At 42.4% G+C, this 13,701-nt stretch overlaps 1 protein-coding gene across 1 annotated transcript in view; it reads right to left on the bottom strand.

Moving 5' to 3' along the window:
• Positions 1-13,701, bottom strand: part of furinb (furin (paired basic amino acid cleaving enzyme) b) — an 85,564-nt gene that overhangs the window by 2,277 nt on the left and 69,586 nt on the right. The window contains exons 9-15 of the mRNA XM_072385554.1: positions 9,998-10,210; positions 7,954-8,054; positions 6,198-6,301; positions 3,596-3,713; positions 3,191-3,370; positions 2,862-2,989; positions 2,168-2,296 (exon numbers count right to left, since the gene is read on the bottom strand). Coding sequence (XP_072241655.1) covers positions 2,168-2,296; positions 2,862-2,989; positions 3,191-3,370; positions 3,596-3,713; positions 6,198-6,301; positions 7,954-8,054; positions 9,998-10,210 — 973 coding nt within the window. The remainder of the gene's footprint in view (positions 1-2,167; positions 2,297-2,861; positions 2,990-3,190; positions 3,371-3,595; positions 3,714-6,197; positions 6,302-7,953; positions 8,055-9,997; positions 10,211-13,701) is intronic.

Raw genomic sequence — 13,701 nt, 5'->3', positions numbered from 1 at the left:
CCATTGAAAGACAAGAAAAAAACAGCAAATTAAAAAGAATCAGCACATATTTGACTACCATCTTACCTCCCAGCTTTAACGAATCCTGACACAGCGGCTGAGCACAGTCCGGAGCGGTTATTTTATCTTCATTAAATAAAGTACTGATGACCGGAAACTGAGAGAGCCACATTCAGCCTTTCATTAAAATCTGCCTGTTGGTTAACGGCTGCCTTTCATCTACAACTACAGAGCCCTGAAACACAAATATTGCCATTTTTTCTCTCCCACACTCTAAGTTAAGACAGTTAATTTGTTAAGCAAAGACCACAAGCAGTAATTGGAAGCTGTACCATTTGTATCAGTCGAACTCTTTGTCCTTTTTTCCTTTCAGTCATTTCCAAAAGCCCTCACTGCAAAAACTCTTAACTCAAAACCCTACATCTTTGCCGATGGTCTTATTTGAGAAGATAATATGCGAGGGAAGATGGTATAATACTACTGAGATCGATTTTTCAAAGTTGGCTCATATTACTGGGAATTACTTTTAAACTCTTTTAAATTGTTCAGCATTTGCTTCAAAACTGCTCAGTGGCAAGTGCTTCTGGTAATTTATCTTGATGTTCAGCGCAATAACAAAATATAGCCAACTCAATAAGAACAATAAACTGTTTGGGTGGATTTAAGATGGGAGGTCTTTGTCATATCAGGAGTTTTTTCAGTATCATAATCACGCTTCCACACACCGGCGTTGTGTGTTTTAGATCACTTCGTAATTACAAAGCAGTGGCAGATTCTATCTGCAGGCATCAACTCACCGCTGTCCCTCCAAAGATAATCCAAATGTGGTCATTAACTTCATTTTTCATTGAGGTTATTTTCTGTCCAAACATGCGCACTTGCTGATGCAGAAATGACGGATGATCAAAAAGAAAAAAAAAAGCCTTTCAGAATCTGTCAACTGTGTTGTTTTGGTAAAAATGAGGTGCAGCGACTTCATCTGCTTAAAGATCTCTGTTAATAACCAGCGTCTCATAAATCTCCCTCTCAATCCTCTGCCTGCTGCATGAATGTTTTTTTTTTTTATACGCTTTTAAACAGAGAGACATTCGCAGTGGTGATTATCAGAAAGCTTTCACTCGTATTTATCATTAAGAATAATCAGCTTTACTGTGTCTGCCTGCTGTTTGCCATTAATCCCCCAAAATTCTCTAATGTACACTCCATGTTTGTTTCTTTGTACAGTTTCCTTTGTGACTGAAATAAAATTAGAGACCACATTTTAATTCTACATTCACTGCATTCACTGCTCCTTCGGTTGGTGACAGTGGAGGGTTATTCCATACCAACTTAAAGCTGATTATTGTTCATATGTGACATACAGATATTTTTCCCACTTCAGTTTTGAGAAACCACAGGCAGATATCTCAGCCCGGCCACTGTGTCTCAGTCTCTGAACCGTCCTTGGTTACTGCCACTGGAATGTGAATCGTATAGAAGAGCAGACCACTTGAAAAGAATCAGCTTTTTTTTTTCTTTTATATGCTCCAACTTTAATATCTTTTCACCTAAATGAAGAAAGAAAGTGTGAATAGAGAAATTGACCAACTTGGAATTAGAGTTTTATCACTTCTTCCAGGAGATTTATTCCTTTTCCAACGCAGAGATACTTAATAGATATTTTTTTTTCTATGTTGGAGTTAATGTCTGAGAAGTCACGGAAAAAACTGGGGCTGTTTAAATGAAAGGATTAGCAGTGACTATTGTAATGTAGATTTTATGTGAACGATGAAGAAGTTCAGAATGATTAAGAAGAAATCATCTGACTGGAAGCAGAAAGAAGTGTCTGACCCCATCTGCTTCTCACGGAGGAAATCCACAGTTGACGACAACGTGCCCCTCCTGCACTGTTGCAGATTTAATCTTGCCTGCTGCTCCCAATTCACCCTGCACTCTCATATGACATATGGCAATGTGCTAGTTTATTGTGGACTCAGACAAACAGATGCACGAGAGGCTTGTGAATGGCTGATCTGTATTCGCAACACTTGCTGTCACAAGTCACGGAGCCCAACACCTTCTGACCTAAAGCTTGTTTTGTGTGCCGGCACCAATACCAAATCAGTCTGCTCTACTTAAGTGGCTCCTGTTTAAAGTCTCTGTGTCAGCAGAAGCACAGTGATCTCACCAATACAGATCTGCTGAGCATCGAATGTCTTGCAGCTGTTGTTGGACGGCCGAGGGAAGTCGGGTGAAGATGGGTTGATGACGCTGGGTCCACTACCCCACAGGATGAGGGTGAACTGACTCAACACACCTGAGAGAAAAGCAGAGGAGTGAGGGGGCGGGTGGGGTATAAAAAGGCAGAGACAAATATCAATTTAGCACCTCTCAGAGAGTGTGCAGAGTGAACTGGCCAAGAAGAGGATTGGGGGTGGAAGGAGAGGAAACAAGTGATGTGAGCAGTCCAAACACAACACTGGAGGAGGATCAACACAACAAGCAGGGGATGAGAGGCGTTGCAATTTCATTTCTCTCTGCAGCTCTGAGTAAACAAAGCCACAGGAAAAACTCTGAGATCTTAGCTCTTCGTGGCCGTATGCTGCCTCTTGAGCAAAACTGCAGTGCAAATATTGGAAAGAAAAACACTCCCAAGAAGTTCTGATCAAAAAGTCAGCAGCTATTTATATAAAACAACTTTTAATGTGGATGTGCCTGTGAGAGCCTCTCCCCTCGGAGACGGAGTGGTACAGAGCAAAGTGTGACTGAGAGGAGGCATTTTAGAGAAAATATTCAACAAGACTTGGGCGGGGGGCAGTTAATGCTGGCATGAATGTGGCTTTGATGGGATGAGACCATTTGGAACAATTAATGTTGAATACCATAGTCACGTCCATTAGCTGCTGTGTTTTCGATCTCTAGGGTCCACTCTCCTTGAGGATCCTCGTCCCATGAGTGGGTGGTCATGAAGGCCCAGTCGTTGAAACCCTCCGAGGAGTAGTCATTAGGTCTGGATTGAAGAGGAGAGAAACTGTACGTTTGTTGTTGTAGAGTATTTTTCTGGGCTGTTCTCAGAGAATATGCCTGTGGGAGAATCTGTGTACAACTACGACAGAAGTGACTACACATTGGGCCTGTCTGTGTTTGACACAGAAGATGGGGAGCTTTACATTAGGCCTGGGCTACTGGTGTGGCATGTTTTACTGTGTACCTTGGGAACAGCAGGGTGGAACGTGTGCCCAGTGGGCTGATGAGATGAATGGCCAATTTTCCTCTCTGGTTGTGGGAGAGAGTGAGGCGAGCCTGAACATGCTCCAGAGAGCTGACATACTCTGCTCGTCCCCAGCAGGCATCCACGCTCTTGCTGAACACCAGTTTGTTTCCGATGTCTCTGCAGGTTTGACAAGTGGAGAAGAGAGTGGTTAATGTTGTGTGGCTGCAGAGACGGACACAGGCAATCACACTGTGCAAAGAATCTAAGCGGCCTCCCTGGCCTCGAAGAGGATGCTGTGACATCTATCAAGCTGAGAGGAATGATAGAACACAGAGTGTTCGTAATAAAACTAAAACCAACTGCATTTTACACTAAAACACAGATTCAAGTCATCATTCTAACCTTGGCTCTGTAAGCACTGTGTGGATACACTGGTGCTGTGGCCCCAGTGTCGTCCAGTTTTGTGCCAAACCCACCATAGCACCTGCATCCAGGAGCCCATAACCATACGAATGACTCACTGTGCAGAGAAGACAGATGGAGAGATGAGGAGAGAACAGCATGCTGGTGGGAGATTATACCAAAAAGTAACACTTTAAGTGTGCCCCAGTCCTGAGACATTTTCCATCCAGAATACAGACTTTCTTAAAGGAACCAATTAAACAAAAAATTCATTGTCAATTTCCATTTTTTCCAATGTCACAGTGAACGGAAAAAACGATCTTTAGGGAAATATTAGAACAGCTCCTGTTCGTCTCAGCTGGCTGGAGGCCGTGCGTTTGACTGACAGCTGCTGACAGGCTGAGCTCTGCAGGGGAATGAGAGACAGAGTAAACAAAGTTCTGTAGCTCACAAAGCATGGACAGACAGCGTTGCTGGCACTACACCACCGTATAAAAGGACATTTGCAAGAACTCTAAATTTACATGCAGTTTGATGTGCTGGAGCTAAGCAGTAAATCTCCCGTCAAGACTGCAAAGCTCAAGACCGAGCAGCAGACTGTTCTTGGGTGAGTGCCTGTTTGGTGGCTTTTTCAACAAGGTAAACTGCAAAACATGGTGTGTTCATGTTGGGAGCTTACACAGGAGGTGGAGCCGGTGGAGGTGGGAGATGAAAGTCTGCTGCGGCTGCTCTGAAAGGTAAGAGCCTATCCTTTGTTTATTGATGTTCTTTTTAAGGATGAATTTTCAAGCGTTTCTCTCTTGCATTTTTAAAGTGTCAACAATAAAATGAGTGCGAGAGCAGCACCATTTCAGTGCACACCTGTCTATTCACTGGACTTCTCAATTATGTGTTCTCCGAATGACGGGTCTGACAGACCCCTCGTGTCGTTGACTTTGAGAAACACCTTGTGGCTCCGCCATCTGGGCGTCAGTCAGTGCGACTGACTGCTGGATTTCTGACATTACTGCCTAATTCTAATGGAGTTGAAGCAAAAACGGTTTCCTTGACTGGTAGCGTGGGAACATGTAAAAAAAAAGGAAACTATAAGCTGGCGAACAACATAATGAAAGCTGAAAACACACATTTTTACCTGTTTGGTTTCTGGCAGAACAAAGGACATGACATTTAGAAAACTGAGGGTAAAATAGACAATAGTCTGCATTCATGTAGAATGATGGGCTTTATAGAAAGTGAGCAATATTTGTAAAAAGAGACAAAATAAATATAATTCCAACAATAAAAAAACTACAAAGTACAGAAATAACCTTGAATAAAAAGCTATAATAATAAGCTGTTTGGGAGTTCTGAAAGGAGACAGAATAGCTTGTTTAAATTCTCAGTGGAAAATTATTTCACAGTGGTTGAGCTCTAACAGCAAACCCTCCACCTCCCTCTGTCTCCGGCTTTGCCCTGGAGACACGGAGTACCGGCTGGAACACAAGAAGGCGTGTAAGAGGTGAGAAGGTCAATGATGCTGGATGAGGCATGGCCAGTCAGTGATTGAAAAATGGGCAAAAAGAATTTAAAAAAAGGACTGGTAACCAGTGCAGCGAGGAGGAAATCAGGGAAACAAAGCACCTTTTAACCTCAGAAAGGTTCTGAAAAGCACTGATGCATTTCTCATTCACCCCATCACACAAACACACCCTTCTTTTCAGAACTGCCAAGCATGTGCTGGTCTGGGTTTTACCAGAATATTCGGGCATTTGGACGGTGTGAAGGATCGAACTAAACATACAGCTACCACTAATCTATATAATGCAGAGTAAAAAGTAGAAAGTGTGTAGAAAGTAAAGTCTGTATGACATCAACCAGCCGGCGATAAAATGTCTCAAACACAGAACAGATTTGTCTTCGCTTGATGATGACGTCTTTTGTGTTTTTGTAGCGTTTACAGGGCTTCTAAAGTCACGCTTTTCTGCTGACAAAAACTCATAAACATAATAATCTTTGGAGCTGAGCAACACACTCCGTTTATTCTTCCTCTCGCACCCGTGAACTCTGACAACAGTAACAGTGTCGTCTCTCTCGACACCGTTTCCGCGCTGGAGCACAGGAAATGACGCATTCTACGCGGTTTTACCTGACAACGAGAAGGGAGGGGGAGGAAAGCGCTGCTAGAAGCAACATGGCAGAGATCCCGAAGAAGCGACCAAGAGGTTCAGAAGTGGATGGCACTAAAAAGAAAAGGCCTTGGCGAAGAGAGAGAGTGACAAAAGGAGAAGACGAAGCAGAATTTGCATTGGCGTCGCTTTTCCTCGATGGAGAGCCCTGGAAGAGGAGATTGGACTGATACTGATGTTGCCCTGATACTGCTGGATAAGTAAGTGACTGTTCATTACGAGCAGGATGTGTTGCTGTTCAGTGCTCAGGACTGAGGCATAAATATAATAAGATATTATTAAATTAGTCAAATAAAGATCTTTCTCGTACAGTTCGTGTTGTTTTTTGGTAGCAATACCAAATGTAATTGTGTGATGATGTAATGCCCATCGAGAACCCTCACTATGCGTGTACAGCCTGTGTTCAGTTTGGAATGATGCTGATATCGGGTCTCTACCTCTGCGGCCCACTCCGTTGGTCTTCCAGTCTCCGGCGCTGAGGTGCCCGGGCTGGGACGTTCTCACCACCAGGTGCTGCATGTCCCTCCAGGTTAGGTTCATACTGCGCACACACAGGAATGAGAGCAAAATAACTGTATTGACTTTCTGTCATGTAATAGCTGAAGGCAATCCTTTCTACATTACGCACATTATGAGAAAAGTCACCGACCTCGACGGTACAATAATGCAGCAGAGAAAATGTGAGGAGCTGTGGGACATGGAAAAGGTCAGGGGACTGTAGATACACCTGAAATGTGATCCATGTCAGAATTTGCTGTGAGGACGTCTCTAAAATATTATACTGAGACACAGAGGAGACTGGGAGGGATGTACCAGGCAACCATAACAAAGCTGTTGGCTCACATTAAGGTGTTAGCATCAGTAATAAAAAGAATATCATAACCTGTTGGGTTGAGAGGTCAAGAAACACAGTAGATGTATACCGTGGAGAATCATGTCCATTCCTCTTTCAATACTAGCTTCAAATTAGGTCTGGGACCGGGGGAGCAGGGTCACCTTTCACAGGGTAGAAGGTTTCTTTTTCTATCCCATATACAGCAGAGTTGTGATGAAATACAGCGAGAATCCATCAGAGAAGAGCCTTGATTGAGGAAAAACTTTTCGGCAGGCTAAAATAATCAAACCATGAATCAGAGTTGTTACCGCGTGCCACACCACAGCCAATGGAAATAGAAACGCATAGTTTCACTGAGGCGCATCACCTCTGCCGCCCTCCACATCAGCATTCACATCTCACATCCTCTCATGTGTTATTAATGGACAAGATCCCCCAATCCACTCAATGTCACCTCAGCCAAGTGTGAGTGTGTGTGGAAGGGAGGTAGAATGATAAAATAATAAAAAAGCAGAAAGCCAAACCCCTCAGCTTATTAAATGATTCCATCTCTGTGAGTTTCAGTGTGGTCCCAGTCTGATAAACCAGCTACCCAGTTATTACTACTGCCTGTCAGGAGGGGTGCCTGCTGGGGTGCTGCTCACTGGCAAATATTGACTGATAGTCTACGTTTTGAAAACCTGAGCTCTGTCAGTTACTGCCCATCTCTTATGATATCTGAGCTGACAGAGCTGAGATAAGCCAGGCAGGCTGAGAAAAGATACCTGGGAGGTAAAGTGCTGCAGGATAGGATGTGACAGCTGTCATCATTAATGTGGACATGAGGAGAATTATGCGAAGTGGAGGACAGTGAGTGATAAGGCTGACTTAGAACATGCAAGATATGACTTAAGATACGAGCGGGACACACTGGAGCGGCTCACAGAAACTTGGGCACCGGAGCTTCTGTGTGAGCGATAATGAGAGACCTTCTCCAGAATCAAATCTTCACCAACGACCCTACAGGTATTCAAATGTCTGCATGAGCTGCAGCTGCTGATTTATCATGCTAATTAACTGATTATCAATAGCTTAATTTGCTGTGGAATGAATTTCTGCCGGGATTTTGTCCAGCGCTGATTCCCAGAGGTTTCTGTGTATTTCCAGACAGAAGAACACGCACCACCCACCCGCACACAGGGAAGCATGATAATAAAACTGATAATAACAATAAAAATTCTACATTCATATATCTATGGGGCACGTTTTAAGGGTACTTAAAGATGCTTCAGATGGGGAAAAAAAAATTAAAGCCTTAATAATTGAATTGGCAGTGGAGTAAAAATAGTTCTAAGAGCGTTTGTGTCATTTGCACTCACTTGGCCTCCAGAGCCAGAGCGATGATCCCAGCAGCCAGTGGGGCTGAAGCCGATGTTCCCGTGTGAGAGTCAGTGCATTTCTGCCTTAGGTCTGTGGTCACCTTAGACAGAATAGAAAAGAGAGAAGTGCACATAAATACTGAAGGAGAGATACAGTAATATGACACATGGAGCTCCCACCTCAACATGAGCAAAGTTCATGGTGAGAGAAGCTGAAGACAAGGGAAGGGCAGGGACAATGGGAGCACTGCCTGCAGCTATCTGAGACGGGAAGAAGAAGAAGTAGGAGGAGGAAAATGAGCTGGTGGGTTCAGTCTCAGGTCTGCGGATGCTTGCCAAGGGGTCACAGACGGGGCAGTGAATATCAGCCAAATCAGTGCAGCCAGGTCAGGTGGTGGTGGAGCAAAGTCTAGAGTTAGCACTCCAGGTAAGAATCTGCTCTTCTCTCCTGTCAATGCCAGAAAGCTAATGAGGCATGTCTGAGTCATAATGAGGACATATCAGAGATGATCAAGAGGCCAGAAGCAAGGTGGACTGTGAAGGTTAGAGATGCATTCTTTTAGCCTGACAGATTGTGCCACTAATGACCATTATCTGTGGAGAGATGCTTCTGTGTCAGAGGTGTAAACAAAGGGAAGCTGGGTGTCTGCACAGGCCACGTGTTAGAGTGTAACATTTAAAAAAAGAAGTGATGTCCCACGTTCAGAGCCTAACAAAAAGTGAATGAATCCATCATGTGGATCAAGCTGAAGTCTTTTTTTTATTTTTATTCTTTAATGGGGCTCTGTTGTGGCTCTTGGTTTTGTAAACTAAACATTTCTTTTTTTGGACTTTTGGCTGGACGAAAACCTGCAATCTGACAACATCACGTCAGCTCTGACAACTTGTCAGAGACGCTTTTTACTCTTTTTGACATTTAATATTAATATATAAATTACAGTTGAATATATTGACTGACTAAGCATAAAATGATCTTCAAGCTGAATAAATATTTAAAAAAATATATATTTATTTATAGAAAAACACTTACTGCTTAACTTTCACTATTGTACTCTTATTATTGATGCCACTACAATCATTAACTTGGCCACCATTATCTTTCCATTTGATCATGTGGAAACAGCACATTTCTGAAAATACTGTATTGAGCACATCGCCTGAAAGGGAAACTCTGAACTTTGCAACTCTGTGGTGATGTGTTTGTTTTTAAGAGCACCATTTTTCTCTTTCTAGGTAAGGATACCACAGAGATTCAATTACAGCAGAGTGCATTCAGGGGCGTTTTGCTTTGTTAGAGTAACTGGAAATCAAAGTTTTTTTCCCCCCACTCTGTCTTCTATTTGCCAAAACATGTTTTTTATCAATAGACAACAGGTCACCAAAGTTGTTAACTGAATTTTCTATTTGTGAGCTCATGTAGGATTTCTTTGAAAGCCTGGTCTGTAAAAACAGCAAAAAAACCCAAAAAACAATCCATTACAGTGAGCGTAAATGCTAATTATGGACAAAAGAAACGGCACAAAGTCACTGACGCATCAAATGCAGCATTCATCTGTTAAAGTAACAACAAAACAAAACAAAACATTTTTAATTTCACCCCGTTTTGATCAACTCTATTTTTTCTGCCTGCAGCATCTCTCTGGTGCACTTTGGAGAGAATGGCAGATTCATGGTTGTATTCTGTTAGTTTATGTCCCCGAGGCGAGTCTTTCATCAGCTGACATGAAGCTTGAAGGAAACATGCAGCATCTCTCAGTGTTTGTCTGCTTCCCTCATTGTATCTTACATATCAGAAGCCCTGGTTTTTTTTGACAGCTTGATGCCTATTTTTGACATGAGAGACGTGCCATTAGTGTGAAGATATACTCAAAAAAGGATGTACTCGTGCCAACGTTGTGTAAGTGTGACTCCTATGCTTTCTTTTTTTTTGCATGCTGAAATTTACAGAAAAAAACGCATATATAAAATTAATTTGATATGTTTTTTAACTTCTGCTTTTAATAAAAGCATAAATAAGTGTGTGTGAGTGTGTGCGTTCACCCACTATCTGTTTCTCCCCTGGATTTCCAGAGCTGAAGGTGGTGGCGAGGGTCGAGGAGCAGGGCTCGCTGTACCACGGTACATTGCCGGACTGCGTGGTGCTGCTGATGGACAGGGTATAAATACTGTTGGTGTAGCCGTCACAGTTGCAGCTGTCCTGTTCCCGGCCGCCATTACCCGAGGCCCAGACAAAGATGGAGCCCAGTCCGCTGCGGCCCTGTGGCACAAAAACAGAGATACGCTCATAAAGATGAAACCCTGCGACAAGAGGAAGTGAAGAGAAAGAGAGCAACGCGCTTGTTGACGTGTGAAAAATTGTCTTTGACAAAGACGTTTTGTCTCACTGCTTAAACGGCATGTCATTTGCGTGCTTTCTTTCAGAGCCACTGTAGGCAGAGCGCTTGTTAATACATCAAAATGTCGAGACGAACATCAGATAACAAACAGAAGAAATGTAATTGCCATATACACTTAAGCTGAATAAAATTAGAGTGCAAATAACTGACAGCATGTTATACAGCAATGAGACTGTGTGCCTGAAATGCATTCGATGTGACATACATTTAGTGGGGTGGGGGTATGACTCAGAATAATTAAAATAAAATTTTAAAAGGCTGTGTTTAGTCAACACAGAAACACAAGAATGATGAGACTGCTTTACTTGTCCGAAGACACAACCGACCCTTTTTTCATGCACTTTTCTTCAGCTGATTAAATTAGATAAGTCTTTTTTTTACTAGCGAACCCCAGAAATCGATAGACTGCTTTCAGCTAGTACAAAACACAACTACCATCGTGCTCTCAAATTGCTTAAAACTATGGATGCAGTGGCTTAATTTGGCCCCGACCCCATCTGCGAACTGTAACTGCCTCTACAACAGCTTTGATGTTTTCTTGCTTATTTTAAAGGCACAGGTTGGTGTGCCAAACCTCTACACTGCTGACCTTCTGTTTCTAATGCCGACTGTAGCCTGAGGTCTGCTGACCAGGTCTTGCTGACTGTCCCTGGAGCCTGGCAGGGGACAGTGGGCATCAAGGCATCAGGGCATCAGGGCATCAGGGCATCTGCTGTCAAGGCTCAGCAGCTCTCAAACAGCCTTGGGGCGGAGATCGATCTCAGCATCTTCTTGTCAAGAACCAGAAGCCTTATTTTTTCTTTTTTTACTTTGCTCTAATTAGTCAGCTGTCAAATGTTATCCTTCTTTTTCTTCCAATAAACAATGTCATCAGAAAAAGTATTTTTGCCTTTGGCAGACCTCGTCAGCTGTCTTTTATTTGTGCAAATTGACTCAGCAGCTCAAACTTGTGTTAATTACTCATTACACCTGGTGAAAATCAATCAAACTGTTACAGGAACAGAACCTGTCTGTCTGTCTGTCTTCTGTCAGCACGTGGAAGTGGCCACCCAAGCACAGTGAGTTTCAGTCTGAAAATGATAAAAACTCCTTTTCTGTTACAGTCTCAACGAAGTGGGCGGATATCCAAACGAAAGACAAAGCAAAACGATCATGGTACTGCAGATTTGGCATGAATAAAAGATACTGGAATATTTACTAGCTTACCACTGCTATTGTGATGCTGTTTTCCTCTGGCATAGTTAATCAGTGCGATGTTAAGCTCTTAAGTCTACAAAAGGACCTTCATTGGACCTGAAGACAGATTTTAAATGCGCTTGTTCAGAGACTTTTTTTAAAAAAGATTATCCATTTAATTTTCTTAATGGATTCCCACACCCCCATCTCACAAATAATCTCCCTTTAGAAGATGGGATTAATGTGCTTTTGCTGAGTGTTTGATGCAGTCTGACTCTAACTGCATGCTCATTCTAAAAGCTTTACACAGTCCTCCTTTACCGTCCAGGCCAATTTATGACCCGATGTTGCCTTTGCTGCAGGTTACAGAGGCCAGATGACAACATTTCAGCGCCAAGCGTTATCTTACTGCCAGGAGAACACAAGAGGAAGCAGAGAGGTCTCGTTGTTTTGCAGTTAGGTCATTTTTCCTCACTAACGTTGTGCCCCACGATGTGAGGCACTTCGCATTTTGGGATACAAGTCATTCTGCTCCACAGAAAATTTACACTTTCCTTCATTTTCACACCAATTACTGCTGCCTTTGAGTCTAACTTCTGCAGCAGAGACTGCAGCTTCGTTTCAGTTTTCTCACATCTCATCCGTTTCATTTCGCGGCTTAGCTAACCCCCTTTTAATGTAGCGTGCCGACACACGAGTAGTGATGACATTACACTTAGGTAATTTTCCACAACTCTTTAATTTCTTATTCTGCTCAGCCTCAAAGGAGGAGTTGATGTGCAATTAACAAACTCGCCTGGACTTTGTCCTTTTTCCACAGAACAGAAAATTCCTCTATTAAAGTCAAATCTAGTTTGACTGTATGAGTAGGAAAATGTTATATTACCTTACCCCTAACAGGGGCACCTAAATGTTCTTGAACATCTCTCTAACAGCTTTTTTTTTGCTGACAGGAGAGAAAATGATCTGTGTATTTGTACCCTCAAAGGAATAGTTTGACATTTGGGAAATAGACGTATTTGCTCCAGGACATTTCTGGTCTTGGTGTTGTATTGAAATCTGTTCCCGACGGATTTGTGTTTCCTCTTTTCTAACCCAAGCCCAGCCTTATTGCTTATCCCAGCTGGCTATTTTATGAAGCTCTCAACAACCTCCAACCAGTTCTATCAAAAGTTTATTGCTGCATAGAGGAATGGTACAGGGAATACTGCCTCCCCATTAAATCACATTCTGTGCTGTTTATGTTTTAAACTAGCAAGTAATTACTGAACTTTAGAGATAGAGATTTTTTCTTATTCTATTATATATAGACATAATTCCCGCATGTATCAAACATAGATGCTAATCAAAAAAGCTGAATCAATCTTCTTATTTAACCAAGTCTCAGCTAGAAAGTAACTAATGATCTCCTATAGTGACTCATTACTTTAAAGAACTGATGTTTTATTTGATACAAATACTTTAAAACATAAAAAAGAGCTAATTAGATTTAAAAAAATGCTGCTGTGTGAAATACAAATGAAAATAGAATGCACTCTTTAAATTAATTTAAACTCCTGTCTGTAAACTCAATCACGTAACTGCACTGTGATGAAACATCAGTGCAGGTGCTACTACTGACACTTTTATCAGATCTGTAAAAATCTGAATTTCATGGGATGAAAATGGCTCAACCTGCATTCTACTGTTTCAAATCATCCTCAGCCTTGTAAAGCCAACTCTGACACAGAGTGTGTTTACCACAGTGTTGCATCACCCTGTAAGCATTTTGGATCTGAGAAGAGCAGCTGCTGTTCTGAAAGAAAAATGTTTTTCCCGTTCGACTGATATAGCGTTAAAGCTGCTCAGCGATCCAGGGCCTCCGTTGTCACATTTTTCATCTCATCATAGATCAAACAATTTCGGTGGGGTGTCTGGACATCAGGCAGGAAAGTCTAACACCTGGATTCTTTTACTGCAGCACCATGCTGTTTGCACTAAATTCAGAGCGTGTTTTGGCATCGTCTTGTGAAATATGCAGTGTCTTCCCTTAAAAAGACGCCGCTTAGTTGGCAGCATCTGTTGCACCAAAGTCTGAACAAATGGTTCGGCGTTGATGGCGCCGTCACAGATGTGCAGATTACCCACGAAACGCGCAGTAATAATTTACGACACCATCCGAGAAGCAGGGTTTTGA

The sequence above is a fragment of the Leuresthes tenuis genome, unplaced genomic scaffold (genome assembly GCF_036924035.1).
Source record: "Leuresthes tenuis unplaced genomic scaffold, fLeuTen1.0.hap1 SCAF_5, whole genome shotgun sequence".
NCBI lineage: Eukaryota > Metazoa > Chordata > Actinopteri > Atheriniformes > Atherinopsidae > Leuresthes > Leuresthes tenuis.
This window is presented reverse-complemented; position numbering and strand designations above follow the sequence as displayed.